The sequence below is a fragment of the Mytilus edulis genome, chromosome 7 (genome assembly GCF_963676685.1).
Source record: "Mytilus edulis chromosome 7, xbMytEdul2.2, whole genome shotgun sequence".
In the NCBI taxonomy this organism is placed as follows: Eukaryota; Metazoa; Mollusca; class Bivalvia; order Mytilida; family Mytilidae; genus Mytilus; species Mytilus edulis.
In genome coordinates, this window is record NC_092350.1 from 30,424,556 (window position 1) to 30,446,587 (window position 22,032).

General features: G+C 32.1%; 2 protein-coding genes across 2 annotated transcripts; both read left to right on the plus strand.

Moving 5' to 3' along the window:
• The first annotated feature begins 325 nt into the window (after nt 1-325).
• On the plus strand, nt 326-8,992 carry LOC139481226 (lysozyme-like). Its single transcript, XM_071264394.1, has 6 exons — nt 326-485; nt 1,211-1,329; nt 3,319-3,403; nt 4,423-4,460; nt 6,516-6,627; nt 8,720-8,992. The coding sequence occupies exons 1-6, from the start codon at nt 362-364 to the stop codon at nt 8,923-8,925; spliced, it is 684 nt and encodes a 227-aa protein (XP_071120495.1). The 5' UTR covers nt 326-361; the 3' UTR covers nt 8,926-8,992.
• Nucleotides 8,993-14,054: 5,062 nt separating this feature from the next.
• Nucleotides 14,055-17,684, plus strand: LOC139481227 (fatty acid-binding protein Fh15-like). The gene is made up of 4 exons (XM_071264395.1): nt 14,055-14,265; nt 15,296-15,471; nt 16,148-16,261; nt 17,434-17,684. Exons 1-4 carry the CDS (start codon nt 14,190-14,192, stop codon nt 17,485-17,487), a joined length of 420 nt encoding a protein of 139 aa, XP_071120496.1. The 5' UTR covers nt 14,055-14,189; the 3' UTR covers nt 17,488-17,684.
• The last annotated feature ends 4,348 nt before the right edge of the window (nt 17,685-22,032 follow it).

The window sequence follows — 22,032 nt, forward strand, 5'->3', positions numbered from 1 at the left end:
TGTTTTAGACATTTAGTTGAAAAATGTCAAAGAAAGTGGCGTGCCTTTGTCTTTGATTGTATCCAAGATCGTGTAGGCTTTTTCGATGAATCAATACGCCATTTTTCTTCCTTTAGATTATCTTGACATAACCAGACTCAAAATTGTAGTGATTTTAAATCATATTAGTCTTTTAAAAAAAAATATTATTCAGTACCTAAACATAATTTTTATTCAAAAGCAAATTTAAAGTTCTTTGACATTATTTATGACGGTTCATGACTTGAGAAGAAAACACACGATAAGGTTAGTCACGTTATCATGAGACCAATATAAAGACATTTTATCAGTCAGATAGTTCATTAGAACAAAGGACAGCAAAATGGTCGGATATTTTCTGATATTAAGCGTAATTGTAGCCACTGCTAGAGCCAACATCTCTGGTCACATTGCAACAGGATCATGTGTCTGTGTTACTGGTAGCACCGTTAATGCACGACATACAGGTAGTACATTATCTTGATTTAAATGTAAAAAGGTGTACGTTCAACACAGTATATATTCTCTACCATGGATTGATTGATTGATTGGTGTTTAATGCCACTTTCAGGACTATTGTGCTATTTTGTGGTCATCAGTTTTTATAAGTGGCAGGCCCGAAGTGCCCGGAGAGAACCACCGGCCTTCGGTAGTTAAACTGACAATCTTTTTCAATTGAGAGGGAAGTGGAACGCACTTGTCAAGTGCCTCGGTGTTGACAGGCTGAGAGAGAGAGAGAGAGAGAGAGAGAGAGAGAGAGAGAGAGAGAGAGAGAGAGAGAGAGAGAGAGAGAGAGAGAGAGAGAGAGAGAGAGAGAGAGAGAGAGAGAGAGAGATTTAACATTATAAGGTAAGGAGAAAATCTGGATTCAGAATATTATGTTTCGAGGAGGGAGCAGGGGGAGGGGGGAGGTGCACAAGGATGTAAAATTTTCCCCACTAAAAAACGCCAATTTATAGAAAAAATACAAATTCGGAGACCGTTATCGATTCATGCCTTATACGCTTTCGCGTATGCTCAGTCGATGTACTGCGCGCGAAATGTAAAAACTCTTTGATTCGAACACTGGCCCAATTGTACCGCGATTTCGAGGGCATCTTCTATTTGTTTTTAATAGAAAGAAATTTTTTATTAAAAAACGTAATCAGCTTCAACAATATCAAGTGCTATGCTTGAATGTTTTTTTCTTCAGCCAGTATACATGGTCATATAGTAGGAACGGTACATTCTGGTGAATGTTATAAATACAATGGACACATGCACACTGCAGACGGATACACGTGGTATCAACTTCAACACGTACATGGACAGGTATGGCACCGATAAATAGATTTAAATATATATTTATAATATGTTTTCTAAAAAGCAAAAGAACAATCACAAAAATACTGAACTGCAAGGAAAATTCAAAACAGAAAGTCACTAATCAAATGGCAAAATCAAAAGCTCAAACACATCAAACGAATGGACAACTGTCAAATTCCTTATTTGGTACATGTATTTACTCATGTAGAAAATGGTGGATTAAACCTGGTTTTATAGCTAGCTATTATACCTCTCACTCGTATGACAGTCAAAATTAAATTCCATTTTAACGACAACGATGTATGAACAACACAAATAGATATAATAGGTAAAAATGTCAAAATAAGGGTACAGCAGTCATTATTGTGTTATAATAACTATAAAACAAAACAAACAAATATTTTACAAAGAAGCACAAATAGGCATGTGCAAATAAACAAAGCACATTAGCAAAAACGAAAGACAAGATTACAAATCATTGTTCAATAACACAACGACGGGATATATAAATACACAGTCACGTCATATGTAACAAAGAAATACAAAAAGGCAAATATACAAAGCATATCAGCAAAATTTAAAAGACAAGAATAAACAAATAATCATAAACACAAACACAATGCAACACATATAATACAAACGATCTCCGTACCCAATAATATATGTAATATTTTGTAAAGACGGACAACGGACTATACCTGACTAAAGGAAGTCAACTATATAGCTCCTGTAAAGGCACAAGTTCTTATCAGATAAATTTTCGTTTCTCTGACAGTTGTCAAGGTCGTCAATAAACATGTACCTTATATATAGATAAGCAAAATATTGATTCGTTTGAAAGTCCCTTTAAAGGGGCACTAGCTGTCAAATTCATGGTCACCGATTTGACTAAAATTCTCATATTTGATTTATAACAATGTAAAACATTTATCCAAACTATCAAAAGTATAAAATAAACAGTTTACAGAGCATGGGGTAGATAATATATAGGTTGGTTTCGTGTGTATTTTAGTCCAGACGCCATCTAATTAACTATCGATCTGACCTCAGATGACCATGTAAGCGATGTAAACAAAAATAAAGACATGAATTGATTAAACCAACACGTGCAATTGGATTTTATAGGTCTGTTTGATTTGATTTTATATCTTAAAAATAGATGTTTCTGATTGTTTTTAACCGTATAAGAATGATTTTATGTGCATCGAATTAGTAATCAAATGATTAACCGTAGTTTCACTTTCATTGTTGACACGTAGTTTCACTTTCATTGTTGACATTCTTTTTCTTTAAATAACCAGTACACGTACAATGCATCCGTTGTAGGGGTTAAATTGAAGTTCACATGAATACGGATTTAAAGAGGTCGACTCAATCCACTTGCAGTGAATAACTAATTATCAATGTTTCTTAGCGTAATTTGACAAAATTGAACCTTTTTGACTGCAAAAAGCGAATTGTTATTTCACTATTTCACTTTCATTATTGATTGAACAGAAAAAAATCAAACTTTAGATTTTTTATATATCTCGTCGCCTCTCTTTTACGGTGTCAACAAAAAGGAGAGAAAAAAGGGAGGGGGTGGGGGTATTTTCTTATACTCGCGAGTCTTGATGTTTGGAATTTACTTGAACATTGTTTAAAATGACAGCTATACAGCGAAAGGGAATAAGGCAATGTTAAAATTTAGCAGTGAAGATTTGTTAACATCAACCCATCATTCAAATATGTAGGAATGTCCAGTGGTTTTGACTTTAAGATTCAGATATTTAATAAGTTTATGTAAATGTGATAGTTTCTCTGTCGGAAATTGTCATATGGCAACCTATTAATAATTGCTTACTTATTTGTCATTTAGGCTCTGATCAATAGTTGTCCCATTGGCAATCATACCAAATCTACTGATGTCTTAAAGATCTATAATATAATATATTTTTACATGAAGAAGTTGTCAAATTTAAAAAAATATATATATGAAATTAACATTTTATTTAGCTAGCGTATGTCGCTGGAAGTTTACTGCAGACATCAACGGCCTCCCATTGCAGTGTATCAACACACAGTGGAACTTTTGCAACAGGTATGATTCTTTAAATTTACATGTAAGACGCACTTTAAAAAAAAAATGTTGTTTTTATTTCTTATAGCTAAAACACAAACGTACTTGGAACAATCCTTGTAAAATTATACAGTAGTGTACCTTATGTTTGTTAGAAAATAAAAAAATGAAATTCAGTTGTTATTAATCATATGTAAATCTGGTCTAGGGAATGGTCTTATAATCATATTGTTATCAATATGTTTATAATGGATACTGTTGTGATAGTGTCGATTCCTTACACGTTTAAGAACGTCACCATTACAAATTCTTGCAGATTCTGGAATCAGAATGAAATTATTTCATCTTTTGTTAAGATTATAACAACCAATAAATCATACGATATATAAAGAAATAAGGATGTGTGATATGATTGCCAGTGAGACTATCTGCTAGAGTTAAAATGACGAAATTACAAGAGAGCTGACTTAATTTTTGTATTTGAAATCAAAATGAATACGATCTTTAATGTTTAAAGCCATTGCTTCAAGAATATCATAAAGAATTACTTTGCTTTAGAAATATGGTTTTACAATCAATATACGAGTACAATATAAAGGGGCCTGGTGGAGTTTAATAACAGAATAGAGAATTATCGGTAATAAGTGCAAAATAAAGTACAACAAATTTAAAGAACAGTGCAACATATGGCGAAAAGTATACAGAATAGTAATATGCTTGTCCAAGAGTATTAACATTTGACAATCATTTACTGAGAACATACTCACCCATTCTCGTCCAATGGAACATATTCATTTCAACTTATATTTTTCATAGTACATTGCTTTCCATGCAATTATAAAATGCTAAACATTAAATGACTTCATTGCAGAGTAATTGTGAACTACGTCTCGGGCTTTAGATATTCCTAAACCAGACCAATTGTTATCTAATCTATATATAATACATAGTAATAATACTGCTGACTACATATTTTCATGGATGTTGTCAATAAACATAGATTTCAGCGGCATAAATTTATTGTTTTCTGCTAATTTCAGGAGTAGTTTCCGATAAGTGTATGCAGTGTATTTGTGATGTAAGTATGAAATATACAACATGAGAATTAAAATAAGAGTTATTGGTCTTTGAACGTCCCGATGTTGTCCTGTCATGTTGCATTTATTTCAGTTTTGAACACAAAAAAACTAAAAATCAATTTCGTTTGCAAAAGCGTATTTTACTGGTTTTAATATTCATGTAAATTGTTCATTAAATATTTTATTATAGTTTCAATGTGTATCATCACCACCGGCTATGTGTACCCTTGGTCTAGTTATCTGTTCATTGCTTGAGAAAAACAACACTACTTAGATATATTTAAAGAAGATGAGGTATGAGTACCAATGAGATTACTCTTCATCCAAGTCACAATTTGTAAAAGTAAACAATTATAGCTACATAGATACATATACATTGGTATATATGTACAGTAATGTAGGTTTCTTAAACAATGAACAGAGAACGAGGCCAAGGATACCTATATCCGGTGGGGATGATACACAGTAAGTATGATAACATCAAAGCATATCATTAGTCTACTCAATAATTTCTACTCAATAACCCCCCCCCCCCTTTTCCCTAAAAAACAACAACAAATGAAACGTTACTTTTCTTTATTAATAAACTAAAATGAATAAGTTATTTTTAAAATTTATCTGCCCTGTTGTAAATACTTAATCTGCGTCAAATTTGAAATTTGATAGTTACACAGGTTTAAATTGCGCGCAGTTTTAATGCTATTCATTTTATTGCATAAGTCTCTGTTGTAAATACTGATACTTTTGTTAAATCTACATTATACTGATGAGGGATTATATGTTATTCAAAATTTTGATTGATACATGTACTTGTGTTTATTGTTTCCCTTTTTATACGCCCGGGACGGGACGTATTATGGTATACCGTTGTCCGTCCGTCCGTCTGTCCGTCCGTCCGTCCGTCCGTCTGTCCGTCCGTCCGTCCGTCCGTCCGTCTGTCCGTCCGTCCGTCTGTCCGTCCGTCGTCCACACTTCGGACAATAACTCAAAAACACTTTCACCAATTTCCAAGAAACTTTGGTGAATTGTTTATATCTATTGACCTAAGCTCCCTTTCGTTTTTTTTTAATTTCAGATTTTAAGTTTTGGATTTATGGGGCTTTATTCATAAAAAAGGGGGGATTTTCAACACTTCGGACAATAACTCAAAAAGGCTTTCACCAATGTCCATGAAACTTTGGTGAATTGTTTATATCTATTGATGTAAGCTCCCTTTCAATTTTTATTAATTTCAGATTTTAAGTTTTGGATTTATGGGGCTTTATTCATAAAAAAGGGGGGATTTTCAACACTTCGGACAATAACTCAAAAAGGCTTTCACCAATGTCCATGAAACTTTGGTGAATTGTTTATATCTATTGATATAAGCTCCCTTTCAATTTTTATTAATTTCAGATTTTAAGTTTTGGATTTATGGGGCTTTATTCATAAAAAAAGGGAGATTTTTATCACTTCGGACAATAACTCAAAAAGGCTTTCACCAATGTCCATGAAACTTTGGTGAATTGTTTATATCTATTGATGTAAGCTCCCTTTCAACTTTTATAAATTTCAGATTTTACATTTCCGTGTTATGAATTTTTATGCTTAAAAAAGGGGGGATTTTCCAATTTTGGGACAATACATTTAAAGCATAAAAGACAAGTTAAAAGAGCAACGGGCGTATCATGCGCTAAAGCGCAGCCCTTTATTAAATATTGTTGTTGTTTTTTCACTTAAAGCCTCAAATGTAATTTATTTACCGTAACATAGAGAATGGAAATGGGGAATATGTCAGAGGCTCCAGACTTGGGACAGGCGCAAAAATGCGGCTGGTTTAAACATGTTTTATGAGACCTCAACCTTCCCCTATACTATAGGGGAAGGTTGAGGTCTCATAAAACATGTTTATACTATAGGGGAAGGTTGAGGTCTCATAAAACATGTTTAAACCAGCCGCATTTGGCCTATACCTCTAGCCAATGTAAAATAAAGAAACACATAGCATATTAAAACTCAGTTTAAAAGAAGTGTATAGTGTCGCTTTTTTGTATATTTGTCGAATGATATTTTAGTTGGAATCCGGTTGCAGACCACTGGATTGCAGATGGGACGTTAATTCGAATTCTTGTGGATACATGCAAATAAAACAGGTTTACTGGGAAGACTGTGGAAAACCAGGCGGAAGTAAGTTACATTTGTCGCGCCCGCTATTTTCTGCGAGACATATATAAGACATTTGAAAGGTCAGCATGTTCGTCATACATTTATAGTTTCATGGATCAGTGACCAAGGCTAAGTTTTCGTGGTTAGGTCAACACCTGAGATTCCATACGCAATAGATCAACTATATTTAATCCACCATTTTCTACATTTGAAAATGCCTGTACCAAGTCAGGAATATGACAGTTTTTGTCCATTCGTTTTTCATGTGTTTTGTCATTTGATTTTACCATGTGATTTTGGACTTTCCGATTAGATTTTCCTCTGAGTTCAGTATTTTTTTTATTTTACTTTTTAGGTGTTTAGAATGATTGTATGGTGTCATGTCCGACTTTCTGATTTGACCTTGACCCCGTTTTCATGGATATATTAACAATATTACTTTTTTTTCCAGTTTTGTATTTTTCTTAGATATTATAAGCAATTTATTATAGAGCAACTATATTTGATATATAGAATGATTATAAGGTGTACACCTCTGTCATGCAGATTTATCTGACCTTTTGCATGGTTCATGTCAATTGTTCACTGTTAAGATTTCATTGTTTGTCCGTTAATCCGATACTGTAAGCAACATATCAACTTTATATTAGGTTTATAGAAAAAAAAAGTTACAAAAATGTTGAACTCAAAGTAAAATTCAAAACGAAAAGTCCATTATCAAATGGCAACATCAAAAGCTCAAACACATAAATGGAAAACAACTGTCATATTCTGAATTGGAGAGGCATTTTCTTATGTAGAAAACGGCGAATTATACCTGTGTTTATAGCTAGCTTAATATTGACAACAATGTGTTAGCAAATTAAGCAGGCATACATGCATCTAATAGATGCAGGTAAAATGTCAAATTAGGGTCCCGCAGTCATTGTGATATTATCTTCACCACTATAAACCAAACAACTAATGCAACAAAGAAAAACAAAATTGCATATAGACAAAAAGCAAATAATTAAAAATGAAAGACAATGATATAAAAAAATTACCATAACACAATAATACAATGGCAAAATGTATAAATACCGAGTCACGACAAAAGTTTACAAACAAAAATGAATTACAAGTAAACAGTAAAGGTTAGAAATATACAAGAACAAATAAAAAGAATACTTAGTCTATATATAACACCCAAATAAGATAATAAACAAAGAAAGCACCTCAAATCTATACTGAAGGACTATGAGCATGTATTTGTGAATTGAAGTTGATACGGAATATTTATCAACAAAGTCTTGGTATCTTCATATAACTTTTAGAAAAAGTACAGAGTTCTTTGACATAACACTGGATCATCAATGGAATGATTGTATGGCAGAGTTCATCTAACCTTGACTACATTTTAATGGTTCAAAGGTCAATGTTTTTATGATTTTGATTGTTTTTTATATACTAGTAGCAATAGTTTAACTCTAGTCTGTATTTGGTGTATGAAATGACTGCCAAACAGACTGTAAGATATACATGTCTGTCTGGCAGAGTTCATCTGAATTTCATCTTTCTTGGATACTATGATCTATATGTCAACTACATTTGGTTCATGAATTTTGGTATGTTTAACCTAATGTCTGATATGGTTTATCTGACCGCTACCTCATTTTCAGTTTATTGCATGGTCTATTGTCATTTTTTATAAGTAAGTCTATTTCTGAGATACTATTAGCATAAGGCTATAGGCTAACTAAATTTGCTGTATAGTTTGAGTGTAAGGTGCACATGTCTGTCTTTCAGGATATGACATCATTTACATCAATTTTTTATTATGATATGTTTTTGTGATACTTAATGCAGTAAAACTTTCATATAACAGACTTTCAACATAAGTTTAGTTATGATAGGTAAATCAGTTGAGAAGTTAGATGAAGAATGTGTCCATGGGACGTTAATAGAGAACTGTAAAACTGGCGCCACCCAAATCGAACTTCATCAGTGTTTACAAGGGTAACATTTAATGCCCCCTCCGCGACAGCGTGGACAAACACAGTAACATTAAGTCATTAAACTTTATTATTAATACCTTGACAAACATCTAATCTTAACTAATTTTTATTCCGAACAGGTTTAGAAGCATGCTCCAAAGATAAACATTGTGCTTCTCAGTGTGTCCAAAAATATATGTCTAGGTACATCAATCATTATGGATGCGCACATAATTGTGAGAGTTATGCCCGAATGCACAATGGAGGACCAGCAGGGTGCAAACACACTAATACTTTGGGTTACTGGAGCCATATTCAGAGCAAGGGATGCAGCGCAAACAGTTAAACTGTATTTTCCACAAATAAAATAATTGTATTTGAATGGTGTTTGAATAAACCAATGTCAAAATGTACTTGTACTTCTTTTTTCTTTGATATATTTTTTTGGTCAATTTTCTAGTACCAGCTAATCGGGTCACATTTCTTTGGAGATTATTTATTCAAATATAGTTCATTTTTATCACGTGTCTTATTCGATATACAGGGTGTGTGGCCCTTCATGGACCTTCTCATAGGCATAACTTACTTGCATAAAATAAATTATGACTTTTTTGTAAGAGCACAATTAATGATATAAAAACTCATTTAGAATTGACATCACATTTGGTGTGTGATATGTATGAATACTAGGTGAGTGGCATTTTAAGCATTCTCGAATCGGATATGTCGTATTCTGATGTAATTGATAAGGCAAAATCTGGCAACCACTAAATGCTTCAAATAGCATTCCAGGTAATTATTTAGTTTGTATACATAATGTAATCGCCATGTGCTGGCTAAGTTATAAGATTTGGTTATCCCTGAACCATCTGGTAGCAAAACATTATGACCAAGAGGCGTCTGTACATGATTTTTGGTAACGGAGCCTTGTCCGTTTGGAATTGGATGTTACATACAGTGCAACTTGAAGGAGGACTCCATACTCTCTGCACTTCTAAAAGCAATGTTTGAGAAGTCGATTGCTGTAAGTCTCAATTTTTTCTCTATTCAATTTACCTTGGTTTTCCAGTGACAGTCAAAATTTCCGCTCTTCTTACCTGAGGCAAAAACTCTCTACTAGATTTTTTGTTAATGTGTTTTCGTCCTAAACGTGTATGCATGAGATATTTGCCACTTAACGTTAGGCTAACACTAATTGTTTAATACAATTCAATACAATTATCACAATAGGGATCATGTATTTGGTTTTATACTCTCATGTAGATTTTTTGCTCTTACGCTTTTTACATGAATTTTCTGATTATATCACAGCTTTTGGATTCGAGGTTATATCAGTAACACGTTTTGTGCAGAATAAACTCGGTGTTTGTTTTGAAGTAACCGCGTTCAGAAAAAAAATGCTATTGACATTTCATTTCATTCTAAAATCATTGTAGTTTGATTCTTCTTTATTTTTATATTTTCTTTCATTCTCCAGTGTACATTTAACCGTAAAAGACATGCCTACTTTCATTTTGCATACACTAATTCTTGAACATTGTTTTGATATTCAAATTGATGGTACCACAATTTAAACTGCACCAGATAGACATTTCAACAATTAATTTATCATCTGCGAAGCATAATGTAATGCTAAAATATTCAGAAACAAAAAACTAATAGAAATGTTGAAGAGAAAACAACTCAAAGTATTATAGATTAGGGAATATCATCTACAAACTGATGATTTTGAAATATCATATGCTCAAAATTTAATCATGTTCAAGCCACCTTATACATGTAACATAAAAAAATTATAAAAATAGAAGACAAAACCATGGTAACAAATATTAAAAGTTTATCTCATTGATTTTGTTAGTTCAATTTTCCTTGTACACAATGTACTATTGTAACTTCCCAATATAGTTCCTCCACTGCAGAAGGTGCTGAATCATAATATTTCATCGAGTTTTTCGTGTAGTGAAATCATTTTATGATAAATATTTGTGCTTTTTACAAAATTTGTACTCGCAAAAGATAAAACTCTAATTCAATAGTAGTTGTTTCTATTGACAGTCCATTTTGCTGTTGTTTACACATACCCAGGTTTGAAAATTATATTTAGCTGTTACTGTGTACTCAGTTCAAAAGGTCATTTCAATAAACATTTCACAATTATATTTTTGAATGGAAAATTTTCAATTTTTGTCGCTTCTAAGCTTATTCTCTCACACTATAACCTCAAACTACCAACAAAATAAACATATTTATAACAAAACAAACGATTTAACTAGAAAAGTAAATGATCTATAATTACTAATCAAATAAAAAATTTAAGATTATTTCTTAATCTTATTTATCAATGAATATTGACCGGTTGAAGTCATCCTATAAACGAATTTGTCAAGACTAAGTATTTTTGATATTTTAAAACAAACTTTAAGTAGAAAACTCTTGAAAATAAGATAGTCTAGACTTATCTTTATAAATAGATGTCTGTATCAGTTCATATTAAAACCTCTTGCGATTTTCAACCTTGATTTATTTATTAGCACTCTGCAATTTACATTTACATGTATTTCGAGTATATGACAATTTGTGTATGCATATGGAGATATCCCCCAGGGATTGCCATATGGAAAATGATTCACAGAATATGACACAAAACTATGATCTTGTCAATTTGCAGTCAAACAGATCTAACAACTTATATACTTTAGGCGGACTTAACTCTAAACGTCTTAATAGTTTGAACAATTTAATAAACTAAATCGCCATATAACAGCCAAAATTATCTCAGGTCGGGGACTAAACTTTACAGCAAAATATATGATCAAAGTTTTCCTGTTGTGAACTTTTAATTTCTTTGTAGCAATAGAACTGCAGCATTTGTAAATGAAGTATGTATGTATGTACTGGTAAATGCCTCCGATATCCGAAGAACCCCTCGAAAACTGCGAGGGTACAGTGGCATCCATGTACACTTCCTAACGGGATTAATGGAGATGTGTCACTAACGTATGTTTATACGACAATTATTTTTACAAGGACAATCAATCCCCACCCAACACAAAGGGAGTGCTAGGACACCGGGCAGTCTGTTATTGTGGTGGAGGAAGCCGAAGTACTCGGATAGAACCACCGGGCCACTCGGTGGAAACAGGCAAAGCAGAGAGATATCAGAAGATTGATCTCCAGGTCAAAGTAAGGGACAACTTTGACCAACCGAGGCCCCCAAAGTACCCATTCTAGTTTAAACTCCGGTCTGGGTACCAGAGATGTGTGTGAGAGGGTGAAAATTACCCTTCTGATGTGCTGATATTTTTAGCACCCCGAGTGAGAATCGAACTCGGGACCTTCAGCACTGTAGCCATCGGTCTTAACCACTAGACCACGAACTCACACCGTTATATAGTTATATATATTTCCCTGTTGATAAGATATTCTAGAGCTTGTTTATTTAACATGATTTTCACGATAGATGGTTCCTGCTTCCAAGTAAGTCATTGTACCAATTTGTTCCTTTTTGTAATACCGAAGTTATCTCTTCAACACTTGTGAGAGGTTTAACTAGCCTTAAAACCAGGTTTAATTCACCATTTTCTACATAAGTAAATAGATGTACCAAGTTAGGAATATGACAGTTGTTATCCATTCGCAAGTTGTGTTTGAGCTTTTGATATTGACATTTGATTAGGGACTTTCCTTTTTGAATTTTCCTCGGAGTTCAGTATCTTTGTGATTTTAATTTTTCCAGCAGCCGCAATTATAATTTGGATGACCTCAATGGAATCGTGGTAACAAGAACCTTGTACTATTTAAATCTACATACTTTCCCTTCCGGAACACTTGAGATCACCGTCGATTTTCGGTGGATTAATTGTTTCTCAGTCTGTAGTATGCATTATAATGTATTGAAGCACGTTGTTAGAACTATCCTTGGGGTTTTTTTCGGCAACGATGTTGTCAGTTTTTATTTTATCGACATACGTTTTTTGATAGTCCCTTATCATTTGAATGGTGTTTATATCGAAGCATATTGCAAACAATGAAATCTCTGTTGTATTTGATATCACAAAACAGTCATATTGTTAACGATTATGACCTAGCTTGATCTGTAATTGATAATTGTCAATTGGTAATTCTTCATATTTATATAGACAGGAACACATGTTAAGTAAAATATTTGAAATTAATGCTACGTACCGATTTTATCTTAATGTTGATAAATTATTGTAATGTTAGACACTTTAGTATAGTATCAAATGTATCAATCTATTATAACATAAATAATTAAATAGTGAAGTTTGATATATAACTCAGTCGTGATAGCAACTTAAACGAATGAAAACATGCTAATATTTGATCAACGTAATTAGCAGGAAAAGATAAACAAACTAATATCTGCCAAATTAAAGAGAGGACTCAAAGAAGAGGGAGATGAGAGAACCTTGTATTTTGTTAAATGATGATTACATGTTTATTTTAAGTAGACTTGTGATCAGACGGTTTAGAGGGCATTTTTACCAATAGTCTGAAAAATGCTCCATAGCCTTGTTAGTTGAAAGTCTTGTCGATAAATGTCGTGTTTTACTTTGTCAGAAAATTATCATCACAGAAAAGTTCGTAAAACACAATATTGTTGAGTTAACTAAAACTGTGAATAATAGTTTGTAAAGCACAATAAATGTCTAAAAACCGTTTGATTTTATGCCCCACCTACGATAGTAGAGGGGCATTATGTTTTCTGGTCTGTGGCTCCGTTCGTTCGTTCGTTCGTTCGTCCGTCCGTCCGTCCGTTCGTTCGTTCGTTAGTCCCGCTTCAGGTTAAAGTTTTTGGTCAAGGTAGTTTTTGATGAAATTGAAGTCCAATCAACTTGAAACTTAGTACACATGTTCCCTATAGTATAATCTTTCTAATTGTAATGCCAAATTAGATATTTACCCAATTTCAAAGTCCATAAAACATGGAAAATGATAGTGCGAGTGGGGCATCCGTGTACTTTGGACACATTCTTGTTTTTACATGTTTAAAACCCACATCTACGTAAGGTTGTGATTTCTCTACATAAAGTTTTCCGTTGCCCTCTTGACTCTTTACCGAGGCAGGAGTATCAAATAGTTAATTTCTATGCTTGATGTCGTTTGTTTTTGTTGCACTTCAGTGTTTCTGTTTTTTAGTTGTTTTCCTCTTGTAGTTGATGTGTTACACTCAGTTCTAGTTTGTAACCCGGATTTGATTCTTTCAATCGATTTATGACTTTTGAACAGTTACTACTGTCGCCTGTATTAATCAAATATATAACTGCCGATGAACGTCGAAAAACTGAACATAGCAGAAGAAATAATAAAACTTTGTCAATTGACAACCATTAGATACTAGATTTGTTGTCATGTCAATAAACTCGACGATGATTCATTTTTGTCGTTATCTTCTAAAAATAAAAAAATAAACCAAACAAAATAAGGTGAAAATGTGAAACTTTAAACTTTGTCAATAACTGGGACGATGGTTCACTGTTTGCCAACATTATTGTTAAAATTGTATACGTAGGCGTTATTTTTATTGAAAAGCTGCATTCGATTTTTGGAGTTTGATTTAATAGCACGTTTTTTATTTTAAATTGAAAGATGGCTCAATTCATTGGAAAATGGAAAGGTGACGGTACCTCATACAAAAATTATGATAAATTCGCTAAGGAATCAGGTTAGTTGATTATAAGTAGTAGCAAATTATTGTTTTTATTCCATCTTGTGTCACAGAACAAAAATCTAACATTATCATTGAAGTATTTATAACATAATAGTTGATCGGAAATGATTGAGTCAAATTCAAATATTCTTTATAAAAAAGTGACAAAAACATTTCAAAATTTGGTTCCAACACTTTATACAAACAAACGTATATTACTGTCATATAATCGCAATGATGACAAATGTGGCTGTGAAAAACAAAGATGACCAAAAAGAACGCACTACATTTATCAACAATTCTAAGTGTATAAATCATTTAAGTCTTTATCTGAACATATGTCTCTATTCATTAAACATATTTTCAGATTCCTAAAAGTAAAAGGTGATAGAATGAAATTCAAAACAGTGTGGCTGTGGCCATTGATTGACACATTAAATTCATCCATTGACTGGGACAATTTGGGTGAACGTTTGTATGTAACGACCGCTGCTCACTATGTACTTTTTAAAGACACTTAAACTATGGGGTCACCAAGGTTCTCGACACCTTAATAAAGTAATTCGAAAAAAATAATCAGAAATAACACGATGTTTTGATTTATATCAATTATATAAATCAAAACATAAAGGTTATTCCTGATTAATTTTTCGAATTATTTTATAATTAAAGGCGTTAAGAAACCTTTGGTGACCCCACAGTTTAAATGTCTATCGTAGGTACGTCGTGAACAGCGGTCGTTACAGACAAACGTTCACGTAAATTGTCCCAGTCAATGGATGAATTTAATGTGTCAATCAATGGCCACAGCCACACTGTTTTGAATTTCATACTATCTATTTTTTTCCTATGAAATTTAAAGTCCTTAGGTTCTGTGTGAGGAAACTAACAATTGCCGCAAAACTAATATGAACTTATTTAGAAAATAAACAAATAATTATACAATACTGGTAGTTAAATATCTATGTTATAGGAATTTGTCATGCAAGTTTGATACATATGGACATGTGAAGAGTTTGCTGATTTGTGTTAAATAACATTTTAGGTCTAACTGATGAACTGATCGAGAAGTTTAGAAATGCAAAAAATACTGTTGAATTCAAGCGTGAAGGAGAGTATTGGGTTTTAGATACAAGTAGCGATATAACACCAAACAAATCTTATAAATTTAAGCCTTTAGAGGAGGTTGTTACAACTGGTCCAATGGGAAAAGGTGTTAAGGTAAAATTTACTAACTTAGCTGTACAAAAGTTAAAGATTTACTTAGAAGTCCTTTGTCGCTTGCATATATTACAATTGTATAGTAATTTAAAAAATTAAATAATTATGCTGTTTGCGTACTTTGTTATAGTGTTTAAATAGCTTTTCTGCAGTATTACACTAAATGTATTCTTTTAAATAAACTAGGCTTTTTATAATAGTATAAAAAATGTTGTTTGTCCAAACATACCTATGTTTACGGCGACAGTTGATTCTTTATAAAAGAACAAACATCTTTTTTTCTAATCAGGACCCTCTAGGGCAGTTCGAACACCAACAATAAATAATCACGACGACTAACTACAAATGTAACAAACTGGTTTTGCTATAAAATAAGATCATTAAATTTCTTGTATGTATAAGTATACTGTTTTATTGTTGTCAAATTGGTGATATTGAACCGGACCCAAGCAGAAAAGAACTGATTTAACTAATTTCCCTACTATACCAAAGAATGTGTTTGGCAATGACTGACTGTCTATAAAAACAACGTGCAAGACCAAGACTGTTGTAAATAAAAAAAAAAAGAAGCAATAAACAGGTCAAGCGAACCAGGATTTTAATTTTTTGAAATTTATTTGCGTAAAATACACAATGAAAACAAATATTAATTCAAAAACAATATCTTGTCTATCAGTTTACAGTAACCATTGATTCTGACAGTAAAATGACAATGAAAGAACAAAGTGAATTGATGGGATGGAAAACAATTACTGTTGTGAGGGAAATAAAGGGAGATAAAATGATTGCAGTAAGTATATTCAAGTATATGAGATACTATTGGCTTTCGGTAGAACAATAATAAACAAAACAATACAAATGACCAATCACAAAGTACAGTATCCGCAAAAGAGATCGCTTGACAAGATTTTGATTATATTTTGTTGAATCTTGGTATGGTTGCTCCAAATGCAACATTTTGGCATTAGTGACTTTGAGAGGCATATTGTTGAATTATAAAATGGCATATTGAGTACGTATACTGCCTTATGTTCATTTATTTGAATTGTTTCGAATATATTTGCACCATGTGGATAATGAAAGCTCAATTCGATAAAAATCGTAATATTTCAATATTTAATGAAAAATAATGAAGTCCACTTGGTTGGCTAACTATGTTTTATTTTGTACAACCATGTCTGGTGAACCTGACTTTTACTTTTGTAAACCAGTTTCTTTGAATATTTCATCAGGAAAACTTTTATTTTAAGAACGAAACCCAACTTTACAAGTTGATACATTAAAATATAATTGTGTCATTGGTTATTTGTTAGCTCCTTTTGATTGACATTAATGTGAATGCATTTGATGTATAAATAACAAAAACATAAATGGGAATGAATATTTAATTTATGAACTACGAAAAATATTTTCCCGCTTCAAACTATTATGCAATTTGGAGGGTAAATTTCCAGGACAGGATGTATCAACCAATCCCGACAGCAATCATATTATGGTAAAATGCTAAACAAAAGTAGAGAAAACTGTGCATACGTCTTTGTCAGTTATCGTATGTGGGATATAATTATCGTAGAAACTGCACAAATCTGTACAGTAATCTTAATCAAAAACAATAGGACATATTTTTCAATAAATTATTTTATTAACTGAATGATTAATTTTAGAGTGCATGTATTAAAGATGTCGAGTATACGTCTATAAGAAAGCAACCGAATACAAATGAAACGCGTCTATAATAAAGGTCAAAGTATTATCAGTGAAATTAAAAGATAAATATTCAGAAATTGTTTAAAGGCATTCACTCCAATGTCGTATTCGAACAGTGATGCAAATTAAAGAAGAAAGTGCACAAGAAACAAAATTTCAAATTTCTCTCAGATATGAATTAAAGTATTACGTCAGAATTCTGTTTTGCCGTGATAGTATCAAACATAATTAAGCAATTATCTTATTTTTTTGTAGACAATGATTCTTGAGAGTGGAACTGAAATGACAGCTGAGATGACAAAATGTTGACATAACATTAATGCCAATGAATGTCACTGATCTTTGTTTAATTATAGACGTGACTGTTCCTGTGATTACTGTGTTCTTTCTTCAATCTGGTTGAATGTCAATATAGTCGCTTACCATACTGTAATCTATCCATTTGAACATTACGAAACACAGAAATCAATAAGATAGTTAGTAAATGAATAAAAAATGAACCTAAACAGTGTTGGGTTTTATTGTATTGCTCATTCATTTTCTTAAAACAAACCGGTTGATAAAAAGTTCTAGGGTGAGTGACCAAAATAAATATATATAACATTAGAAAATATCATTTAGCTATGAGGACAAGACAGTTGATAATTACATATAGCAAAAAAAATATTCCCAACCTAGGTAGATGGTTAGAGAGCAGATCGTTATTCAAAAAAAATTAAAAATGTTAAACAAGGACCATGTTTTCCTGAGACACAGGTGTAAGGCGCATGACATTAACATCTATTTTGTTGTACCTCTACTGGATCTTTCCAACTCCTTTAAGGTTATCTAAGTCATTCAATCAACCTAGTAGTTATCGGTTAGGTATTGGCTTTATTCAGGTGATACATTTGGTCTGTAAATTTCTAGTGGATAAATTATGTCATAAAGCTATCAATCTTAGATAATTTTCTGTCTTGAGACAAAGCTGACCCAGGACGGTATTATCCATTATTTTCATGCAATTTAGTTTTATGCTCTTAAACTTTTTTTTTATGTTTTAGCTTTAGCTTGCTCATGGCATTCCGAAACCTGTAAAGATGTAAGAAAAAATCATTTTCCTGCCATGTTTTATGATCATTTTAATATTGGCAGGCAGTTTATTTGTTAATATCTTTATACCAAGCGTTGGAAGATGTTGACAAATATACCGCTTGCCCATGTTAAAATGAGCATAGAGCATGACATGATATAATTATTTCGGTTAATTGTTTTGTTTTGCTATTATCTATGTAGATTTTGCTGTTGCAAATATACATATATATGTTAGGAGATGGGGTATGATTTTACTAAAAATTAAAAGAAGAGGATAAGTAAAACACTTGCCATGTGGTAAGCTATTAAATGCCCGGCATGTTAAAAGTGAACCAATTTATAACAAAATTAATAACAAGTGACCGGTTTATACTTAAAACTATTTACCAAATACATTTGACACATAGATGAAGAGGCACAACATAAGAACAACTAAAAAGCAAGTTTGAAAAGTGTTAACCCATCCATTTGTCACAAAGCATAAAATCCTAGAAAAGACAAAACAAATCCAAAGGAATCAAGCATACAGCGTTTATAAAATCTAGGTCAAAGCCAATCATGTTGGGTTAGTTTTTATTTTCTACCTTTCAAGATTAATAACTTCGTGCATACCTGATGAAATATTATTGTAAACACAATTGAGAGAACAAGAAAAATGCATATGTTTTTCTTTCTATGCTTATTTCCTTCTAAAATGCCAAAGAAAACCACCAACCATAGTGATAATGATTTAAACACGGGGGATATACAAACTTGACAAATGCAATTCTCACAGAAATTTTGTTTTCGAAAAGATATTTCCCATTGAATGAAAGGCTAGGTGAAATAAATAAAATGCCATTTGGCGTGTTCCAAACATACTATACGATTACCAGGCGTACATAACATATGTTTAAGGAGTAACTTTAATCATATATGCACAAAAAGTAGTGAGGCACCAAATTACAAAAAAAGTCAAGAGACTAAGAATCAAAAAGGAAAAGCCAAAATCGTCAAAGGAAAATCATTGCCTTTAGGAATTGCAAATTTGGCTCCCTTTGAAAACTGTACCCTCAGAAAAAAATAATGATTTCAGCTTTCCGACTGTGAATTATAGTTTTATAATGCAACATTACTGAGCAGCAGCATATTGAACAGACATCTCCCAATTGTAACGAATTTCTAAAGATTACTTTAGAAATAGCAATTTCTGAGATTTTCGGTTGCTACTGTCCCTTATGAAAAGTTGTCTCATTGTCAATCATACCACTACTATTTTTTTTTATATATATACAAGGAAACGTTTTACACCAATGTTTTTATTCGTAAAACTGAAGTAATTCTTTTTAAAATGTTACTACCTCGTACTGATTAGCTTGACCGTAAAGGAATATCTGTGTATCAGATGACTATGATCATGTTCCTATTGTCGTATCACCAATCCTGAGGTCTTTATCTCGATTATTACTCCAAAAGAGCCTTATCTCAGAGTGTTTACTTGTAAAAAGAAACGCGACTAATGACACTTGTTGATTAGAATATGTTTATCCCTTCGAGTGTACATAAACCCACCCAATGATTAAGGTAGGGTTCGTTCTACCCAGTCTTTATTATTCCAAGTGAGATTACAGGCGGCTGTTTATTTTTTCATCATTTCTAATTTTTTGCCACGACTATGTGTGGTTTTTGCTGACTTGCAGATCTAATGAACTATTATTGTCCTCTATCATTTGGCTAATTCCAATAACGAGATATATCGCAAACGAGGAAACCGTTGTATTTGACATCATTAAACAGACAAATAACTGTAATTGTTCGCACCTTTGATTTTTAATGAATTGGTAAATAATAATAGGCAATTTTTACACATCTTCTCGTGTTTATTTTTATATAGAAAGGTCAACTTACTGTTTTAAATATTTGTAATAATTCATATGTTGATTAAAAAAAAAAAATGTTCATGAGTTATGATTTAGACAATAAAGGCAACCGTAGTATAATACTGTGGTGCGAACGTCTTCGGGTTACGAACTAAAACTGAGTTAAACACATCAACTATAAGAGGAAAACAACGAAAACAGAAACACTGAAGTGCAACAAAAAAATAAAACGACAATGCAAAACACAAAGAAACGATAACAACTGCCATTTTCCTGACTTTGTACAGGACATTTTAAGCGAAAAGGTGGATTGAACCTGGTTTTGCGGCTAGTCAAACCTCGCGCATGAATGGCAATGTAAAAAATATAACACTAAAATGACAAGACTACACGACAGGACTACAGCACAAACAAAACGTAAGAAAATTCAGGACACAGAAAAAAAACCAGATGATCAAGCTATGTTTGAAATTTCTTTTATTCACATATCGCTGTAAATATAATGGAATTTGAAGCGAGAGTCATACAAGTCATACATAGCTATAAAACCAGGCTTATTCCACCATTTTATACATACTAAATGCCTGTACCGAGTCAGGAATATGACAGTTGTTATTCATTCGTGATATGTTTGAGGTTATTTTTTTTTTGTAATTTAAAAAAAAAATGCTTACTATTACATAAACATTTGTTTAAAATGTTCCTTCTTTCTAACAAAAACAAATTCAATTTCCTGATAATTTTTCTATAATTTTGAATATTTATTTCTAATCTTCATTTTAATAAATAAACACTCTTAAATAACAAATAGTTTATTTAAAAAAAAAATATTGTAAAAAAAATGTAACTACTGGAAACACGGAATTTATCTTAAATGTTATAAGTTCATCGGACACATCTTGACTAGAAGAAGGATAAGACTATAGTCAAATATTTCTTTTTACTTTTAAATATTTTTTCTTCATAACAACAGTTTTTATATCCGGCCCATCGTTAAAAGAAAATTGACAGTTAAAACAATGATAAGCTTCTAACACGTGCGTTTCTAAAACGATTCGAAAATGCCCTCTGCAACACATTTATTATTTCTATTATAGTTGAAAAAAAATCTTTTAGGTGACATGTGCAGCCATTTAATCATTGTATTTCATTTTTGCCAATGTGCTTTGTCTTTATGCCTTTAAGTGCTTCTTTGTTAATGATTAATATTATAACACATGTATTCCTATTTTTTTTTAATGTTTTTTGCCTATTATGAAATTTGTTTTGTTCACACATCGTTGTAAATATAATTGAATTTGATGCGACAGTCATATACAGCTATAAAACCAAGTTTAATCGATCATTTTCTACATTTGAAATGCCTGTACTAAGTCAGGAATATGGCAGTTGATATCCATTCATTAGATGTGTTTGAACATTTGATTTTGTATTTGCTTAGGGACTTCCCGTTTAAATTTTCCTTTGAGTTCATTATTTCAGTTACTTTTTTTCAAGTAATGTCTGATCTTAGAGTCCGAGGAACCCGAAAAAAGTATACAAGATGGACGATGTTGAACTGTGATATTTTTTCCGCCCATAAAGACTTTAAATCGCCAATTGTTTTTAATGTTTTCACAAAATGCGAAAATGTCAGCAGAGACCCTCATTGTTACATACTGAAAAGACAAAAACATATATATATATTTTTCACTTACAAAAATTAATAAAAAACATTTGCAGAGATCCCCCCTACTGAAATATAAAGTTCTTAACATACAATGTCCGCTTGATTATAAAAAAAAATGTTTGGGAAATATTGACATATTTGTCAAAGTCTGTAGTCTATTAGTCAGATGTGTAATATGAAAGTTGAACGACTAAGCAGAGAAGAAATTAAAATCCCAACATGGTTAATTGTAAACTGACGCTTTCAAATACT

What these genes read in the sequence shown, in the direction of transcription:
- LOC139481227 (XM_071264395.1), top strand. Translation starts at nt 14,190, where the DNA reads ATGGCTCAATTCATTGGAAAATGGAAAGGTGACGGTACCTCATACAAA. An exon ending in TAAATTCGCTAAGGAATCAG is followed by an intron (nt 14,266 to 15,295) that starts GTTAGTTGATTA and finishes ATAACATTTTAG; the next exon opens with GTCTAACTGATGAACTGATC. An exon ending in CAATGGGAAAAGGTGTTAAG is followed by an intron (nt 15,472 to 16,147) that starts GTAAAATTTACT and finishes CTTGTCTATCAG; the next exon opens with TTTACAGTAACCATTGATTC.
- LOC139481226 (XM_071264394.1), top strand. Translation starts at nt 362, where the DNA reads ATGGTCGGATATTTTCTGATATTAAGCGTAATTGTAGCCACTGCTAGA. An exon ending in CGTTAATGCACGACATACAG is followed by an intron (nt 486 to 1,210) that starts GTAGTACATTAT and finishes TTTTTTCTTCAG; the next exon opens with CCAGTATACATGGTCATATA. An exon ending in CAGTGGAACTTTTGCAACAG is followed by an intron (nt 3,404 to 4,422) that starts GTATGATTCTTT and finishes TGCTAATTTCAG; the next exon opens with GAGTAGTTTCCGATAAGTGT.